Source organism: Patella vulgata, chromosome 5, assembly GCF_932274485.2.
Source record: "Patella vulgata chromosome 5, xgPatVulg1.2, whole genome shotgun sequence".
Taxonomy (NCBI): Eukaryota; Metazoa; Mollusca; class Gastropoda; family Patellidae; genus Patella; species Patella vulgata.
The window spans coordinates 50,777,768-50,797,416 of record NC_065883.2 but is presented as its reverse complement, the minus strand read 5'-3'; the positions used below and the strand labels follow the sequence as shown (position 1 = coordinate 50,797,416).

Below are 19,649 nucleotides of genomic sequence, written 5' to 3'. Positions count from 1 at the left end.
GAAGCTGTATCATGCAAGTTGTTTGTGGCTTACTATTGGATTGGATCTTCTCTTATAATAGTAAGTGCAGGGGGACTGCACCACACAAAATTTACACAAAAACAAATACACAGACAAGACATCATACTCAGAAAAACACAAACAAGCAAACAATTCAAAAAGGGTGAATGGATCCGGGGGCTAGCCGTAAGCGTCCACTGCGCTGTACAGTCCCGGGTCTGTAGTGACACAGACTTCACTCAAATTTGAAAACAACCAGGAATACAACCCAAAGAAACCATTGTGTAATGCCAGCATGATCTGCTATATGCTACAAGAGATAAGAATTATGAATTGTGGCCCCTGATTGTATGCAAAAACGCGTTTTTAGCTTGTGGACACTATAGAGGTCATAATTTTTAACTGATTTAAAAAGCCGTATTATTATATTACCGTTAAACCCTAAGGACGACTGAGTTTGAATTTCGTGAAAATCGGCCCAAAACTGACAGACAAAATGGCCGTCGTTCGTTATCAAATAGCGTAAAAATATGGTATATTAAGGTTGTGGACCCTATAGCGATCACAATTTTTATCCGATTTTGTTGAAACTTGAAATGTAAGTTTATAACCCAATGATCTCGGTTCCTTTCGATATTCGCACATATCAGATCGTAACTTCCTAAATTATAGCCCCTGATTGTACGAAAAATCGCGTTTTTAGATTGTGGACCCTATAGAGGTCATAACTTTTATCCGATTTAAACAATCACCGATACACCTGAAGGATGGTTGAGTTCGAATTTCGTGAAAATCGGCCCAAAACTGACAGACAAAATGGCTGCCCCTCGTACGCAAGTAGCGTAAAAATATGGTATATCAAGGTTGTGGACACTATAGAGGTCACAATTTTTATCCGATTTTGTTGAAACTTGAAATGTAAGTTTATAACCCAAAGATCTTGGTTCCTTTTGATATTCGCGCATATCAGACGGTAGCTTCCTGAATTATGGCCCCTGATTGTACGAAAAATCGCGTTTTTAGCTTGTGGACCCTATAGAGGTCATAATTTTTATCCGATTTAAAAAAACGTATTATTATTTCACCGTTACACCCTAAGGACAGCTAAGTTTGAATTTCGTGAAAATCGGCCCAAAACTGACAGACAAAATGGACGCCCCTCGTTCTGAAATAGCGTAAAAATATGGTATATCAAGGTTGTGGACCCTATAGGGGTCACAATTTTAATCCTGTTTTGTTGAAACTTGAAATGTAAGTTTATAACCCAAAGATCTCGGTTCCTTTCGATATTCGCGCATATCGGAACGTAACTTCCTGATTGTACGAAAAATAGCGTTTTTAGCTTGTGGACCCTATAGAGGCCATAATTTTTATCCGATTTAAAAAAAAATTATTGTTATATCACCGTTACACCCTAAGGGCGACTGAGTTCGAATTGCGTGAAAATCGGCCCAAAACTGACAGACAAAATGGCCGCCCCTCGTACTCAAGTAGCGTAAAAATATGGTATATCAAGGTTGTGGACCCTATAGAGGTCACAATTTTATCCGATTTTGTTGAAACTTGAAATGTAAGTTTATAACCCAAAGATCTTGGTTCATTTCGATATTTGCACATATCGAATTGTAATTTCCTGAATTATGGCCCTTGATTGTAGGACAAATCACTATCTTTTTAGCTTGTTCTCTATCCATCTCTCGAAAATGTGGGCGTATCCTGCCTGGCAGCCGCTGGTTTAATAAGAGGATTGGGATCTTGACTTCTCTTCTTAGTTGCTAGGGATTGCATTTTTGTGTACACTTCGTGAGCAATAGATGCTGTAATTCTGTATTTGAGATTTAATATCCAAGTATCATTATCAGCCTGTCCCAGGGTTGCCCTTTCTAATGCACAGATTTCTTCCTGTGAAAACATGTGATCTAAAATAGCTTTAATATTTTCTAAATTATTGCTATTTTGAATGAGTTCATGCTAACAGAAACTTCATAAGCGATATTATGAGGGCAACAATCCTGTAATGCATCAAATAATTCCTTAATTAAAAAAGGTTTATCAACATGAGAATTTATAGATGCAAGCGCTTTCTTTTTTTGGAGTGGTTCATTAGCAACTTGGAACATTCCAAACCCTGGCTTTCTAAAATTAAGACCAGAAACTAAAACTGGTTTAAAAATCTGTCTTTTCATCTCCATATCGATTCCAGCTACATGGCTTGTCAGTACATGCTTTATTGGTGATACCTTCTCTCCAATAAAAATCCATTTTAAAAAGTATTGCAGCTACATGATTACTTGCTGACCCCAATCTGAAAGAGTAAAAGAAGAGTGTTTAAGAATACTGCAATTTTATCACCTGAATGAATAAGCTTAAGATATTCTAGTTAAAAATAGTAGAATTTGCACCCAACTATCATTCCCTAGACATGTTTGCTTTGCCATACTCCTGGCCATTATAGGTACGATTTATGTGGGCCCCAATGATGGCATGGGTTCATGGGGTATAGATTATAGATCAGGAGAAAAACTGTCTCCAATTCCGAAACCTGTATAATGAGTTTTGGTTAGTCGGTCCGGTGTCCACAATTGCTTGTGGACGCTCTATAGGCTAAAGTTAATATCCGATTGACTTTAAATTTATACACAGTGTTTAAAGTCATGGGACGAAGAAGACTATTGATTTTCAGCGATTTTCGATAATTACTGCCAGAGTTATGGCCCTTGATCACTTTAAAAAATCTTGTGGATGCTCTAGAGGTCAAAGTTAATATCCGATTGACTTTAAATTTATACACAGTGTTTAAGGTCAAGAGATTAAGAAGCCTATTAATTTTCAATGATTTTCGATAATTACTGCCAGAGTTATAGTCCTTGATCACTTAAAAAAAAGCTTGTGGATGCTCTAGAGGCTAAAGTTAATATCCGATTGACTTTAAATTTATACACAGTGTTTAAGGTCATGAGACGAAGAAACCTATTGATTTTCAGCGATTTCCAATAATTACTGCCAGAGTTATGGCCCTTGATCACTTTGAAAAAATCTTGTGGACGCACTAGAGGCAAAAGTTAATATCTGATTGACTTTAAATTGATACACAGTGTTTAAGGTCATGAGACGAAGAAGCCTATAGATTTTCAGCGATTTCCAATAATTACTGCCAGAGTTATGGCCCTTGATCACTTTGAAAAAATCTTGTGGACGCTCTAGAGGCTTAAGTTAATATCCGATTGACTTTAAATTGATACACAGTGTTTAAGGTCTTGAGACAAACAAGTATATTGATTTTCAATGAATCTTTATGACTTGAACAGCTAAATCCATGATGTTAAAAGTTTTGTATACTAAATGTTAGCGTGGGGCAGAACTTTATAAAAACCAAACAAATTCTAATGGTTTTCTGATAACTACTTAATGAGTTGTTACTCTTAATCAGATTTTAATGTATAATGTTTCATTACCGAAAAAAGTAAAAATATGTGACAACTCTTGTTGACTGCCCGGACGATATAGCTGCTGTGGGCTTGTGTTTCCTTGCCTGGCAACCTATCTTTCAGTTTATGATCAATTTATATCAAGTTCTTTAGACTCCGTTAAAAATGAAAACTCTATAAAACAATTAAATATTGATCAGAACCAAAACACTTACCAAACAGGTTACATGCAAAGAAATTCTGTCAACTTTTTAATCCAACACACAACAATACAGTTTAACAAGTCTAACAACTGTAACAAAAACAAATAACAGTTATAAGCCTACATAACAAATAATGTTGGGCATGAACATGAACATAAACACTAAAATTCTATGTGAACACACAAGTTTTAAAAATGAAATAAAAATAAAATTTTAACATGAAACAGAATTATTTTTTAAATACAAAAATACAACTCACCCAGCAGTTAGCTGATTCAATCTCACCGCTTGATTTGCGCACCATTACCCAAGCTTGATGTGGAATGTGAGATATTTTCTGTGATGGTGTACACATGGCTTTTAGGTAGCAAAATGGACTGTCATTATTAATCTGGTGACAGAAAGCCTCATTTAACCAATTGCTGTCAAAATAACTGTATGCTTTTCCTTCCTTGTAATTATTCATAGCTCTCTTGGTTCTGCCTGAAAAATAGAGTAGGCCTATAAAAGTAAGATCATTCCTATATCATCAACAATATTCAAGTCATTCGATTACATAGCAATTTCCATCAAAAAATGTTACCGTACCTTATTATCTAGAAATAACACAACATTTATTATTACTAATTAGGCTATTAATAATCAAAAATTTGTAGTCAGTGAGATACTATGGCTTAGTAGCCCAGTTAGGCCTAACTGAAAACTGTAGGCCTACATTTAATTATTTGATAATGACCCTTTTAAGGGATTTTTATTACTGAAGAAAATATTACTTCACCTCTTTTCTGAGGTTCATTTAAAGTAGCTAAGTCTCTAAAACAATATCATCCAAATTCTTCAACATTGAAAACACAAATTATTTGTCAATTTAAATCAACATTGATGTTGTGATCTTACCGGGAAAATATGGGCTTCTGATATCCAATATTCAAGACAAAATAAATATTTTACCATTGGTACACCAATCATGTGCCATATTGCTTTTCAGCGTCATTTGTAACAAGGGACTCGAAAAACAAGGCTAGGTATATTCCACAAGTCATGTCAAATGGTGACGTCATATTCTTATCTGGAGAGCATGCGCAATAAATACCATCGGTGTAGAATGGAATAACTAGATGCTAGAGATTGCCATTCGCTCAAGACTTCTGGCGTATTTCGCTGAATATAACTGATTAGAAATTACAGTAAAACAGAAACGATAGAATGTAAATCAGTTTATATACATTCATATTACATTATTATATGTGTTGCAACCCATTTGTGTCAATTTCTAGATCTCAAATCTCAAAGAACCGTAAAATAGTCGGCGGTAACAAGGAATCATTAAGCATTTGGTCGGCGGTAAAAAGTATTTGGTCCGCGGTCATTACACGACGGTTGGGGGTAAAAAGCATTTGGTCGGCGGTAGTCGGTGGTGGTCGGCGGTAAAAAGTAAAATATATATATGAATGTTTTTCGACAGTTGTACATGATTACACCTCAAATAAAAAATAACATTCTTGTTGTATTCTTTTTTATAAAAAAAAAACAACCGTAAAATAGTTGGCGGTAACAAGGAATCATTAAGCATTTGGTCGGCGGTAACAAGTATTTGGTCGGCGGTAATTATATTACGGTAAAATGTATTTGGTCGGCGGTAAAAAGTATTTGGTCGGCTGTAAAAAGCATTTGGTCGGCGGTAGTCGGTGGTAAAAAGTACCACCGGTTCGAAAGTAGACGATGTAAAATGAATAATTTGAAAATTTCATTCAAATTACTCTATTGCAAGCGAAGATACCCTTCTTACAAAAAGACTAATGATTTTGCATTCCATAATTTTATATTTGGCTAAGAGTAAGACTGAAGTGATCGTCTGCTCGAGATATCAGTTTGGTTGTTTACATTTGTGCCTTACCAGAATTCCAAGCGCGGTGGAAAGGGTAATACGGTCTATTATAAAAAACGTGCGAATATATTGCTGTTACACCCCAATGACAGTTGAGTTCGAATTTCGTGAAAATCGGGCCAAAACTGTTGGACAAAATGGCCGCCCCTCATATGCTAATAGTGTAATAGTATGGTATATCAAGGTTGTGGACCCTGTAGAGGTCACAATTTTAATCTGATTTTGATGAAACTTGAAATACATGTTTATAACCCAAAGATCTTGCTTCCTTTTGATATTCGCGCATATCGGATCGTAACTTCCTGAATTATGGCCCTTGATTGTATGAAAAATCATGTTTTAAGCTTGTGGTCCCTCTAAAGGTAACAATTTTTATCCAATTTAAAAATACGTTTGAATATCACCGTTACCGGTACACTTTAATAATGACGGTTGAGTTCGAATATGGTATATCAAAGTTATGGACCCTCTAGAGGTCACAATTTTGATCCGATTTTGATGAAACTTTAAATTTAGGTTAAAATCACAAAGACCTTGGTTCCTTGCGATAATTGTGCATATATATCTGAACATCACTTCCTGGATTATGGCCCCTGATTGTTTGAAAAATCACATTTTTGGCTTGTGAACCTGCTAGAAGTCACAATTTGTATTCAATTTTAAAAATCGTTTAAATATATCACTGTTACACATCAATGAAGGTTGAGTTTGAATTTCATAAAAATCTAACCGAAACTGCCAAACAATATGGTCGCTTCTTGTACACAAATTGTATAAAAGTATGTAATAGCAAGGTTGTGGACACTTTTTTTAGCAGATTTTGATGAAACTTGAAATGTATGTTTATAATCCACACATCTTGGTTCCTTTTGATATTTGCGCAGATCATGCAGACCATAACTTCCTGAATTATGGCCTCAATTTTTATCCAATTTTAAAAAAATGTTTAAATGTATCACCGTTACACCTTATGTATATAATATGAAGATTGTGGACCCTATAGAGGTCACAATTTTTGTCCCATTTTGATGAAACTTAAAATGTATCTTTATATCCCAAAGATTTCAATCCCTTTCGATATTCTCACATTTTAGACCATAACTTCTTGGATTATGGCCCCTGTTTGTACGAAAAATCAAGGTTTTTTTTTTTAGCTTGTTCTCTGTCCATCTCTTGCAAAATGTGGGCATATCTTGCCTGGCTGCCGCTAGTTGGAAATATTTTTAAAAATTGTTTTAGTTAAATGTGTGAGGTACAGGATGATGTTCATTGAATATTATAATAATGAGTGTAATAATAATTGCAGATGGTATAAATGGTATAGACAGTGAGTTAACATTAGATGATGTTTATATACAAGAATTACCAATACCTACATCACAATATCAACAGTCAACAACAGATAGAGTAAGTTGTTATACGTTCACATTTAAAATATGTATGCTCGTCATCCCTTATTATCCATCTGTCCATACATGCGATGTTAATGAAACATGGTAAGAAACATGGTATGTGACTTTATATGCATGAGAATATAACACTATAGGGTTATTTTAGGTCTAAGAAAAGTGTTCTGTTTAATATAGAAATCTTTACCGACATGATGTGTGACAAAAACTAGGGTAATGAAGTAGCTTGCATTACCCTGCTTCTATCTTAGTCTAACTCACAGACACTTATGTCAGTACCCATTTCTGGAAAGTAGGGTACTATTAGTCCAATTAAATAGAATAATGTTGACGTTAAACGGTGCCTATATGAAACACTTACCCAAATATGGTAATTGTCCCGCCCTAATAGATGACGCATTACATTTTCTATATAGGAAAGAGCGGGTTTGATTTACCCTCAGACAATCATTCGGAGCTCAAGGGGAACATACCTATAGCCTCCTCGGCTTAGAGGTTAGGGTGAACACATCATCCTAGCGTGTACGGTATGTAGAACTATCAAGAAGTATGTAGCTCTTGCCACGTTTAAGCCGTTAGGTCTGAGTTAGAAAGGATATTCAACTCAGACCCTGGATAATTTAATAACTCAAAAAGTAACGATCATAGATATTGTAGTTTCGTGTATGTAACCTTTGTAGTTTGCTGTATTCGTTAGATAAACTTAGTAACAACATAACCGGTGTTCCAGAGTCAATTAATTGATGATTGAAATAAGTCATCCAACAACGTGATGTCCATGCAGGTCCTAGACGATCATCTGTCCCCATAGTGTCACATCTAATTCCTTTTTGGTTGCCGAGACACAGGATTATAGTGTCACAGCTAATTCCTTTTTTGTTGCCGAGACGCAGGATAGTGTCACAGCTAATTCCTTTTTGGTTGCTGAGACATAGGATAGTGTCACATCTACTTCCTTTTTGGTGCCGATGACTTAAGGATATCGACCCTGAAGGAAATCCTTGCAAAAAGAAGTTTACAGTCATTTTTAGGTAGGTACATATTTCCTAATAAACTGACCATGGAAAGCCAAAAAGACCAAGGGGTAGATTTAATGGAATTTTAGAGGTTAGGGATTTGTTAAAAATAATGGCTAAAAAGGACGATAAAACGTTAAAATAATTAAATTAAGAAAATCTAAGTAAATGGGAAAAGAAGTAAGGTTTAGGTTTAATCATGGGTAATTTTCTATAAACGTAGGAAATAAATAATGAAAGTAAGGAAACGAAAGATCCTAAAATTGAAACGGTAAAGCTATGTAAAAGAAAATAAATGATGTCTCAGGTCTAGGCGTGAAGAAAGTTCGGAAATGGAGGGTTTGTGCGTTTGACGCAAAACTCCATAAGAATTATTCGGATGCATAGATCGTAATAACATTTCGGAAGGGTTGTTTTAGACTTGAATTTTGTAAATGAATGTAATGTACTGTTCTGTTCAAGTAATGTGTATATATGTGTTTAACTGGGTAAGGTTAAGGTATAAACCGGTGTAATTTGCGGTAAGCACGTTTCGGTTCAAGGTAAAGGAAAATGTCCAAGGTAAATTTAGAACTGAATGGCCTTTTTAAATTCGCGGGATAGCATGTGGGTCGGTATAAGGTTCTAATGAAGGTTTTAAAGGAAACACAGGGTCCTGCAATATAAGCAATGTACCGGTTTCCAGATTTTCGTGTTGTTTTGTAAAAACCTGTGTAAATCGCAAGAAAGCGTGTAGGTTTAGGGCAAAGGTTTGCCCCAGGAAAATTTAAAACTGAATGGTCCTTTGTAAATTCGCGAGTTGCGTGTGGCTCGGTATTGGGTTTTAAATAAATGGTTTAAAATGAAACAGTGCACCTTCCAATATAGCAATTAGCTTAGTTTATGCATTGGTTTAAACTGTTTCTGGATTTTTCGTGTTGGGTTATTGTTAAAATGTAAACAGGAGATAATAAGTTCAAAGTATGTGTTAAAAGCGGGAAAACATACCAAGGTAAAATGGGTAATTTAAATTTGGATTCAAATGTGCTGTTAGCTGTCAAATAAATTTTGAGTTCTCAGAAATGCCATGTGTTGTGTATATGTAAAACCATACTTAATGACAACGAAAACGTCAGGAAATTATTAATAAATTGTCATATGTTATGGGTGTTGAAAGTAGGGAATATAATAACCTACGGTTGTGTTATATTGGCTATTAGAGCCATGAGTAGCGAACAATTTGGTCTTGAGATAAATATTGATCACATCTATTTCAAGATGCTGTTTTGTTTGATTTTAGAGAAGAAATAAATTTAGAAATCAAAAACATTTAAGATGTTTACTTGGTGTATCTATATCGTATTTAGAAAAGGGGCATATTTGTCAATTAATATTGATTTATGGAGCAGGTCGAAAGAGACGATAGTGCTCTATAGTTTCTATACATTGAAGGTACACATCTCCATCCTATATACTCAATGTTAACAGTGGTTTTACAGCACAGGAGGGAATGTCTTAAACAATAACCAGATACCGTCATGGTAATTAATTGGTTTGCTAATGAGGTAAAATGTTCAGTGTTCACAAGTAATACTAGTAGATAAAGAACGTTAGTAAAGTAATGAATTTTTGATTTATTAATTACTGTAGGTGATAAGTACTAATTAATACTGCTAATTTTTATTAATGGGGCTCATAGTTTATTCAGTTAAAAGTAAATAGAAGTAAGGATTAATACAGGTGTATTCCCAATGAAGTAAATACAAGTTTAATTTTAAATAAACTTAAGTGTAAGAATATGATTAAGATATAATCACCTCCAATTAAAATACATGTTATAAATTAAGGGTAATGTAATTGAATTGTTAGTGGTCAGATTAAGCAAGTACACTGGTCATTTATGGGATTTATTGTACCCTATCTTAATGTACAGCAACGCTGAACCAGACAGAGGAATTCCAGTATGCAAGAAGATATGGTTCTGAAGCGGAGTTTGCAGAAGTGTTAACTTAAAGGATCACCAAATTTACAGTGCAAGAAACAGAACAATAGAATCAGGACATGAAATTATTTAGTGTTAGAAACAGTTAACTTATTGACATTGAAACAGTGTTTTTTTATTGTGTTGGAACCCTATAACCGCATATTTATATTGACATTGAAGCAGTGAAATTATATTATTGTAGCATGTTTATCGGTGTAATGATATTTTAGAATTAGGACTTGTAATGGACATATTCAGAGCTTTAAAGTATTGATATTGTATTGTATTTAATGCCTGTTAGATAACAGCGTTAATTAAGCAACATTGCTTATTTAATGCATTGCAAAGGGGCGCATTATAACACTATAGGGTTATTTTAGGCCTAAGAAAAGTGTTCTGTTTAATATAGAAATCTTTACCTACATGATGTGTGACAAAAACTAGGGTAATGAAGTAGCTTGCATTACTTTGCTACTATCTTAGTCTAACTCACAGACACTTATGTCAGTACCCATTTCTGGAAAGTAGGGTACTATTAGTCCAATTAAATAGAATAATGTTGACGTTAAACGGTGCCTATATGAAACACTTACCCAAATATGGTAATTGTCCCGCCCTAATAGATGACGCATTACATTTTCTATATAGGAAAGAGCGGGTTTGATTTACCCTCAGACAATCATTCAGAGTTCAAGGGGAACATACCTATAGCCTCCTCGGCTTAGAGGTTAGGGTGAACACATCATCCTAGCGTGTATGTTATGTAGAACTATCAAGAAGTATGTGGCTCTTGCCACGTTTAAGCCGTTAGGTCTGAGTTAGAAAGGATATTAAACTCAGACCCTGGATAATTTAATAACTCAAAAAGTAACTATCATAGATATTGTAGTTTCGTGTATGTAACCTTTGTAGTTTGCTGTATTCGTTAGATAAACTTAGTAACAACATAACCGGTGTTCCAGAGTCAATTAATTGATGATTGAAATAAGTCATCCAACAACGTGATATCCATGCAGGTCCTAGACGCTCATCTGTCCCGATAGTGTCACATCTAATTCCTTTTTGGTTGCCGAGACACAGGATAGTGTCACAGCTAATTCCTTTTTGGTTGGCGAGACACAGGATAGTGTCACAAGAATAGCTACTGAATTGAATATAGTTTTCATCCAATTTAAATGAAACTTGCTATGTAGCTATAATATATATATATATATTAAAAGGGTGCTTACCGTAAAAGGATATCATACATTCTAAAAGATTAAATAGAAAATACCATTAAAGAAATTTTATTTAAATGCCTACATGTTTCGCCGTTAGGTTTTCAAGGCAATAATAGATAATGGCGTTACGTCATTATGTAGCGTCATTATGGAGAGATAATTACAATAATTTTTCATAAAAATTAAAACGAAATAATATCACTGGTTAAGTTTGGGTTTGAATTTGTTTATAAAATACTCTTCTTTAACTCTTAATTTTGTGATATTATTATCAGACAGTTTATAAAAGGGGAAAATGTGGCGATTTATTTTTAGCACACTCCGCGATATGCTCACTTAATGGGATTTTGCGGTATATTTCCTCTTTTATATGCTGTTTATGTACTGTCACACGCTTCCGTAATTCATTTGTGGATCCAATGTATAATTCATTACACCCAAGGGATGTAATTACATATACTACATATGTGACAGAGCATGTCATACTACTATTTATTTTTAATGAAAAATTATTCAAGTTAAAAGAATTGCCTTCAATCAAGTAATCGCACATTCCACAGTTTCCTCGTCCACATTTTGTTACCGCATACTCTGTTTCGAGACTATCATATTTTGCTCTTGTTAGCATCTTTTTTAGGCTTGGTGGTTGGCACTTTGAAGGAATGAACTTTGTTTCACTAATGATTTTGTTCATTCGTTCACTACGTCTCAGTAGAGCAAAGTTATCTCGGAGTACATTGGTCAAATTTGGGTTTCGAGGATTGTACGTGGAGATGTATGGTATGCACTTTTCTTTTTTTATTTTTGGTCTCACTGTTCTAAGTTCTAAAATATAAAATGCCTTCGCCCGCTTTATGCCGTCATTGATTTAAGTTAATGGGTATTTTCATTCATGTAGAAAGGTTCGTAATTCAGATAATCTGAGGTCTAAAGTTAAAGGATTTGAGACGAGTGTACAGATTTTCCTTGCAAGATTGTAAGGCAATGCTTTTTTGGTATGACTCCGATGACAAGAGTCAAAATATAAATATTGTTTAGTGTCCGTATTTTTATAAAAAATATTTGTTTCTATTTTATTATCATTAGTTTTTAGCACCATAATATCCAAAAATGATATTTTCTTGTCACTTGTTTCAACGGTAAATTGTATTTTTGGGTGAATGCTATTTAGAATTTCAGTGAAGATGGATAGTTGATCTAGATTTTTGAGCCAAATAAAAAAACAATCATCTAGGAATCTTTTCCATTGTTCCTCAAAGTATATTCTTGTTTCATTGTCAAATGCTATCTCGACTTTATCCGCAATATCAAATTCTAAATAGCCCAGAACTAATGTTGCGTAACATGGGGCGCATTTAGTTCCCATAGCAGTGCCAACTAGCTGTTTATAGAATTTTGCATCGAAATAGAAGCAGTTATTTTCAAGTACGAACTTCAAACTACATAATATAAAACCTTTTGTGAAACGTTCATGGAGATCTTGTGGGTATTTATCTACCCAGAATTCGATAGCTGTTAATCCTAAATCAAAAGTAATATTTGAGTAGAGGTTTGTGACATCGTAAGTAACTAGCGTAGCATTTTCTGCGACCGATGGCGGAAGCTGGTTCAGAAAATCAATACTATCTCTAATATTACTTTTTACCCTAAGTACATATGGACGTAACAGTATATCTAAAAGTTGACTTAGACGATGGGTCTCGCAGGAAGGCCCGGCAATAATGGGGCATGATTTCGGGTCTTTTGGCCTTTCTATCGTAATGTAATCACTTTTCTGTTTTTCGCATGCTTCAGTTATCTCTTTGCTCTTGTGGACTTTGGGTAGTCCATAAAAACTGCTTGGTTTCACATCAAATATGGTAAGAAATGATATTTCATCATCTTCAAGGATTCTTGAAAATGAATTGACAAGTTTTCAGAGTCTTTTAATATTGTCCTCCATTGTGCTTCTTGGCAATTCTAGGTAATACTCCTTGTTCGATATTATCGATAATACCATTTTTGTATAGTGATCTGCATCCATAAGAACTGTTGCTCCACCTTTGTCCGCCTGTTTTGTAACTATGGATTTATCCTTTGATAGCTGGATGATTATTTGGAGTTATTTCAACTTTGTTTATGAATGATACATAATCATCGAGTTCTGGGATTCGCCCGAGAGGAGCACATCCGCCAGTCTTGTTCCTTACTATGGATTCAGGTGGTAAATTATCATTATCATAAAAATATTCTAGATTTCTTAATTTTCTAGTAAATTCTTTGACATTCTTGTGTGTTGCTTTTGGATGGGGTGGGAGTAAATTTTTGTCCTTTCTTCAACACACTAAGCTGATTTTCACTTAATGTCTTCGCTGAGATATTGACCACTTTTGGGTCTGCCCCCCCTCGTCTCTTTTTGGAGGAGGGGGGTTCCGCTAAAAAATTCCAGTTTAGTGTTATGGCTATTATTTTTCATGTTGGAATATCGTTTACCTCTATCCGTGTTCTTGTTCACCATGTTCGAGTCCTGATTTGTATTTCCATTCCGTTTTCTTGGTTTAACAGTTTGCCAGTTATGGTCACGTGATTGACTTCCCATTCGTACCTTTGAATTTGGGTTGTTTTTTCGTTTTGGCTTGGTGACTGTTGTAACTTTTTCAGCATATGTTAGTTTATCCTTTTCTTCCCGTTTTTGTTTTTCCTTCTTTTCCTTGACGAAGGTCATATTAGTTTCCGGGTTGAATGAATTTTCATAGGATTGATACCATTCCTTGCTTTTAAACCACCTGGATTCAGATTTTTCTTCAATTCAAACCCAAACTTAACCAGTGATATTATTTCGTTTTAATTTTTATGAAAAAATATTGTAATTATCTCTCCATAATGACGCTACATAATGACGTAACGCCATTATCTATTATTGCCTTGAAAACCTAACGGCGAAACATGTAGGCATTTAAATAAAATTTCTCTAATGGTATTTTCTACTTAATCTTTTAGAATATATATATTCTAAAAGATTAAGTATATATATATATATATATATCCAGAAATATTAGCACAAGTGTAAAGCTTCACTACTGTGTATCACGGTAAACAATGAAAAGATAAAAGGTATGCCGACAGAAACTGATTTTAACATTTTTATACACCCACATTTTCATGTGGACGTATATTGTCGTCGCCCCTGTCCGTCCATCCAGACGTCCGTCCACAATTGTTTGTGAACAGTCTACAGGTCACAATTTTTATCCGATTTCAATGAAACTTGAAATATAGGTTTATAACCCTAAGATCTCTGTTCCTTTCGATATTGGCATGTATCGGACTGTAACTTCATGGATTATGGCCCCTGATTGTACGAAAAATCATGTTTTTAGCTTGTGAACACTGTAGAGGTCACAATTTTTATCCGATTTATTTTAAGCTTGAAATGTATGATTATAACCCGCAGATCTCGGTTCCTTTCAATAGTTGCGCTTATCAGACCGTAACTTCCTGAATAATGGCCCATGATTGTACGATAAATCGCGTTTTTAGCTTGTGGACCCCTTAGAGGTCATAATTTTTATCCGATTTAAAAAAAACGTATTATTATATCACCGTTACACCCTAAGGACGGTTGAGTTCGAATTTTGTGAGAATCGGTCCAAAACTGTCCGACAAAATGGCCATCCTTCGTTCTCAAATAGCGTAAAAATATGGTATATCAAGGTTGTGGACCCTATAGAGGTCAAAATTTTATTCCTATTTTGATGAAACTTGAAATGTAAGTTTATAACCCAAAGATCGTGGTTTCTTTCGATATTCGCGCATATTGGACTGTAACTTCCTGAATTATGGCCCCTGATTGTACGAAAAATCACTTTCTCTATCCATCTCTCAAAAATGTGGGCGTATCCTGCCTGGCAGCCGCTGGTAAAATACTTTTCTTCACTTTGGGACTATTCATAAATAAACTAATGTCCATAAGAAAGTATACACTGTGCATTTTGCGCTGCATCAACCCAAGTCGTTTTTCTATTGCATGCAGTATTTAAGTGCAATGTTAATTTGTTTCCCTTTTGTATACGACCACATTTTCATGTGGACGTATATTGTCGTCACCCCTGTCCGGACATCTGTCCGTCCACAGTTTGTTTGTGGACACTCTACAGGTCACAATTTTTATCCGGTTTTAACGAAACTTGAAATATAGGTCTGTCTCCCAAAGTTCTCGATATTGGCATGTATCGGACCATAACTTCATGGATTATGGCCCTTGATTGTACAAAAAATCATGTTTTTAGCTTGTGGACACTCTAGAGGTCACAACTTTGATCCGATTTTGATGAGGGGGGTTGGATGGCTGAATGGTTAGCGTGCGCGCGCTGTATCATAAAGTCTGTCATTGAGTCGACTAGCGTGGTTTCGAATCCCCAGTTGTAGGTGACAAGGAATAGGGTCGCCTGTCCAACCTCGTGGGTTTTCTCCGGGTTGTCCGGTTTCCTCCCACTGCTAAAGACCCCTATGTACGAAAAATCGCGTTTTTAGCTTGTGGTTCCTGTAGAGGTCATAATTTTTATCCAATTTAAGAAAACGTTTTAGTATATAACCGTTACACCCTAATGATGGATGAGTTTGAATTTCGTGAAAATCAAACTAAAACTGCCGAACAAAATGGCTGCCCTGTGTACGCAAATAGTGTAAAAATATGGTATATCAAGGTTGTGTTCAAAAGATCTTGGTTCCTTTCGATATTTGCGCATATCGGATCGTAACTTCCTGAATTATGGCCCCTGATTGTACGAACAATCACGTTTTTAGCTTGTGGACCCTATAGAGGTCATAATTTTTATCCGATTTAAAAAAAACATATTATTATATCACTGTTACACCCTAAGGACGGCTGAGTTCAAATTTCGTGAAAATCAACCCAAAACTGATAGACAAAATGGCTGCCCTTCGTCCTCAAATAGCGTAAAAATATGGTATATCAAGGTTGTGGACCCTATAGAGGTCACAATTTTTATCCGATTTTGTTGAAACTTGAAATGTAAGTTTATAAACCAAAGATCTCGGTTCCTTTTGATATTCGTACATATCGGAATGTAACTTCCTGAATTATGGCCCCTGATTGTACGAAAAATCGTGTTTTTAGCTTGTGGACCCTATAGAGGTGATAATTTTTATCCGATTTAAAAAGTTGTATTATTATATCACCGGTACACCCTCAGGATGGCTGAGTTTGAATTTCGTGTAAATCGGCCCAAAATTGACAGACAAAATGGCCGCTGTTGTTCTCAAATAGTGTAAAAAATATGGTATATCAAGGTTGTGGACCCTATAGAGGTCACAATTTTTATCCGATTTTGTTGAAACTTGAAATGTAAGTTTAAAACACAAAGATCTCAGTTCCTTTCGATATTTGCGTATATCGAATTGTAATTTCCTGAATTATGGCCCTTGATTGTAGGAAAAATCACTTTCTTTTTAGCTTGTTCTCTATCCATCTCTCGAAAATGTGGGCGTATCCTGCCTGGCAGCCGCTGGTTGATTATTGTATTATAACCACACGTGTGTGCGTGTGTAAAATAGCTTTATTTAACGTCCGCTTCTACTGAAGTGATATCCATGGAGCCGAATTGTTACCATATTAAGAGAAAATATCATGGTTAAAATTGCAAAATTATCATAGTCAAAATGGTAAAAATAGGCTACACATATATTTCAAACAATAAGCATGTCAAATCAAGTGAATGGATCCGGCGTAGGCCTACTGGATTTTGACTTATAAAAACACCTGGTGATTAATTAATTATATAAAACAATATTTAACGTAATATGTTATTTGTAGGTAATTGTTTAATTGTAGGTTCCATAAAGGTGTACTTTATTTGAAGTAGTACTTGTACGCCAACATCAAAAGATGCCGTCACATTTGTATTTTTATTGAAGACCACATAAAACTTATTAGGCCTACATACTGGTGACCGAATATTTGTTTTAAAAAAAAAATTCCGCTTTGCAAAAGTATAAAATGCTAATGATTAAAATTAAATAACTATTACTAACATGTTACCACCTGACCGTCAATAATATAGCAGTGCCAACTAGCTGTTTATAGAATTTTGCATCGAAATAGAAGCAGTTATTTTCAAGTACGAACTTCAAACTACATAATATAAAACCTTTTGTGAAACGTTCATGGAGATCTTGTGGGTATTTATCTACCCAGAATTCGATAGCTGTTAATCCTAAATCAAAAGTAATATTTGAGTAGAGGTTTGTGACATCGTAAGTAACTAGCGTAGCATTTTCTGCGACCGATGGCGGAAGCTGGTTCAGAAAATCAATACTATCTCTAATATTACTTTTTACCCTAAGTACATATGGACGTAACAGTATATCTAAAAGTTGACTTAGACGATGGGTCTCGCAGGAAGGCCCGGCAATAATGGGGCATGATTTCGGGTCTTTTGGCCTTTCTATCGTAATGTAATCACTTTTCTGTTTTTCGCATGCTTCAGTTATCTCTTTGCTCTTGTGGACTTTGGGTAGTCCATAAAAACTGCTTGGTTTCACATCAAATATGGTAAGAAATGATATTTCATCATCTTCAAGGATTCTTGAAAATGAATTGACAAGTTTTCAGAGTCTTTTAATATTGTCCTCCATTGTGCTTCTTGGCAATTCTAGGTAATACTCCTTGTTCGATATTATCGATAATACCATTTTTGTATAGTGATCTGCATCCATAAGAACTGTTGCTCCACCTTTGTCCGCCTGTTTTGTAACTATGGATTTATCCTTTGATAGCTGGATGATTATTTGGAGTTATTTCAACTTTGTTTATGAATGATACATAATCATCGAGTTCTGGGATTCGCCCGAGAGGAGCACATCCGCCAGTCTTGTTCCTTACTATGGATTCAGGTGGTAAATTATCATTATCATAAAAATATTCTAGATTTCTTAATTTTCTAGTAAATTCTTTGACATTCTTGTGTGTTGCTTTTGGATGGGGTGGGAGTAAATTTTTGTCCTTTCTTCAACACACTAAGCTGATTTTCACTTAATGTCTTCGCTGAGATATTGACCACTTTTGGGTCTGCCCCCCCTCGTCTCTTTTTGGAGGAGGGGGGTTCCGCTAAAAAATTCCAGTTTAGTGTTATGGCTATTATTTTTCATGTTGGAATATCGTTTACCTCTATCCGTGTTCTTGTTCACCATGTTCGAGTCCTGATTTGTATTTCCATTCCGTTTTCTTGGTTTAACAGTTTGCCAGTTATGGTCACGTGATTGACTTCCCATTCGTACCTTTGAATTTGGGTTGTTTTTTCGTTTTGGCTTGGTGACTGTTGTAACTTTTTCAGCATATGTTAGTTTATCCTTTTCTTCCCGTTTTTGTTTTTCCTTCTTTTCCTTGACGAAGGTCATATTAGTTTCCGGGTTGAATGAATTTTCATAGGATTGATACCATTCCTTGCTTTTAAACCACCTGGATTCAGATTTTTCTTCAATTCAAACCCAAACTTAACCAGTGATATTATTTCGTTTTAATTTTTATGAAAAAATATTGTAATTATCTCTCCATAATGACGCTACATAATGACGTAACGCCATTATCTATTATTGCCTTGAAAACCTAACGGCGAAACATGTAGGCATTTAAATAAAATTTCTCTAATGGTATTTTCTACTTAATCTTTTAGAATATATATATTCTAAAAGATTAAGTATATATATATATATATATATCCAGAAATATTAGCACAAGTGTAAAGCTTCACTACTGTGTATCACGGTAAACAATGAAAAGATAAAAGGTATGCCGACAGAAACTGATTTTAACATTTTTATACACCCACATTTTCATGTGGACGTATATTGTCGTCGCCCCTGTCCGTCCATCCAGACGTCCGTCCACAATTGTTTGTGAACAGTCTACAGGTCACAATTTTTATCCGATTTCAATGAAACTTGAAATATAGGTTTATAACCCTAAGATCTCTGTTCCTTTCGATATTGGCATGTATCGGACTGTAACTTCATGGATTATGGCCCCTGATTGTACGAAAAATCATGTTTTTAGCTTGTGAACACTGTAGAGGTCACAATTTTTATCCGATTTATTTTAAGCTTGAAATGTATGATTATAACCCGCAGATCTCGGTTCCTTTCAATAGTTGCGCTTATCAGACCGTAACTTCCTGAATAATGGCCCATGATTGTACGATAAATCGCGTTTTTAGCTTGTGGACCCCTTAGAGGTCATAATTTTTATCCGATTTAAAAAAAACGTATTATTATATCACCGTTACACCCTAAGGACGGTTGAGTTCGAATTTTGTGAGAATCGGTCCAAAACTGTCCGACAAAATGGCCATCCTTCGTTCTCAAATAGCGTAAAAATATGGTATATCAAGGTTGTGGACCCTATAGAGGTCAAAATTTTATTCCTATTTTGATGAAACTTGAAATGTAAGTTTATAACCCAAAGATCGTGGTTTCTTTCGATATTCGCGCATATTGGACTGTAACTTCCTGAATTATGGCCCCTG

At 35.1% G+C, this 19,649-nt stretch overlaps 1 protein-coding gene across 4 annotated transcripts in view; it reads left to right on the top strand.

Annotated features, from left to right (window-relative positions):
• LOC126821159 (WD repeat-containing and planar cell polarity effector protein fritz homolog) overlaps nucleotides 1–19,649 on the top strand; it is a 161,899-nt gene that overhangs the window by 113,686 nt on the left and 28,564 nt on the right. For all 4 annotated transcript variants that reach the window (XM_050549525.2, XM_050549526.2, XM_050549523.2 and 1 more), the window contains exon 24: nucleotides 6,826–6,926. In XM_050549525.2, the coding sequence (XP_050405482.1) occupies nucleotides 6,826–6,926 (101 nt within the window). The remainder of the gene's footprint in view (nucleotides 1–6,825; nucleotides 6,927–19,649) is intronic.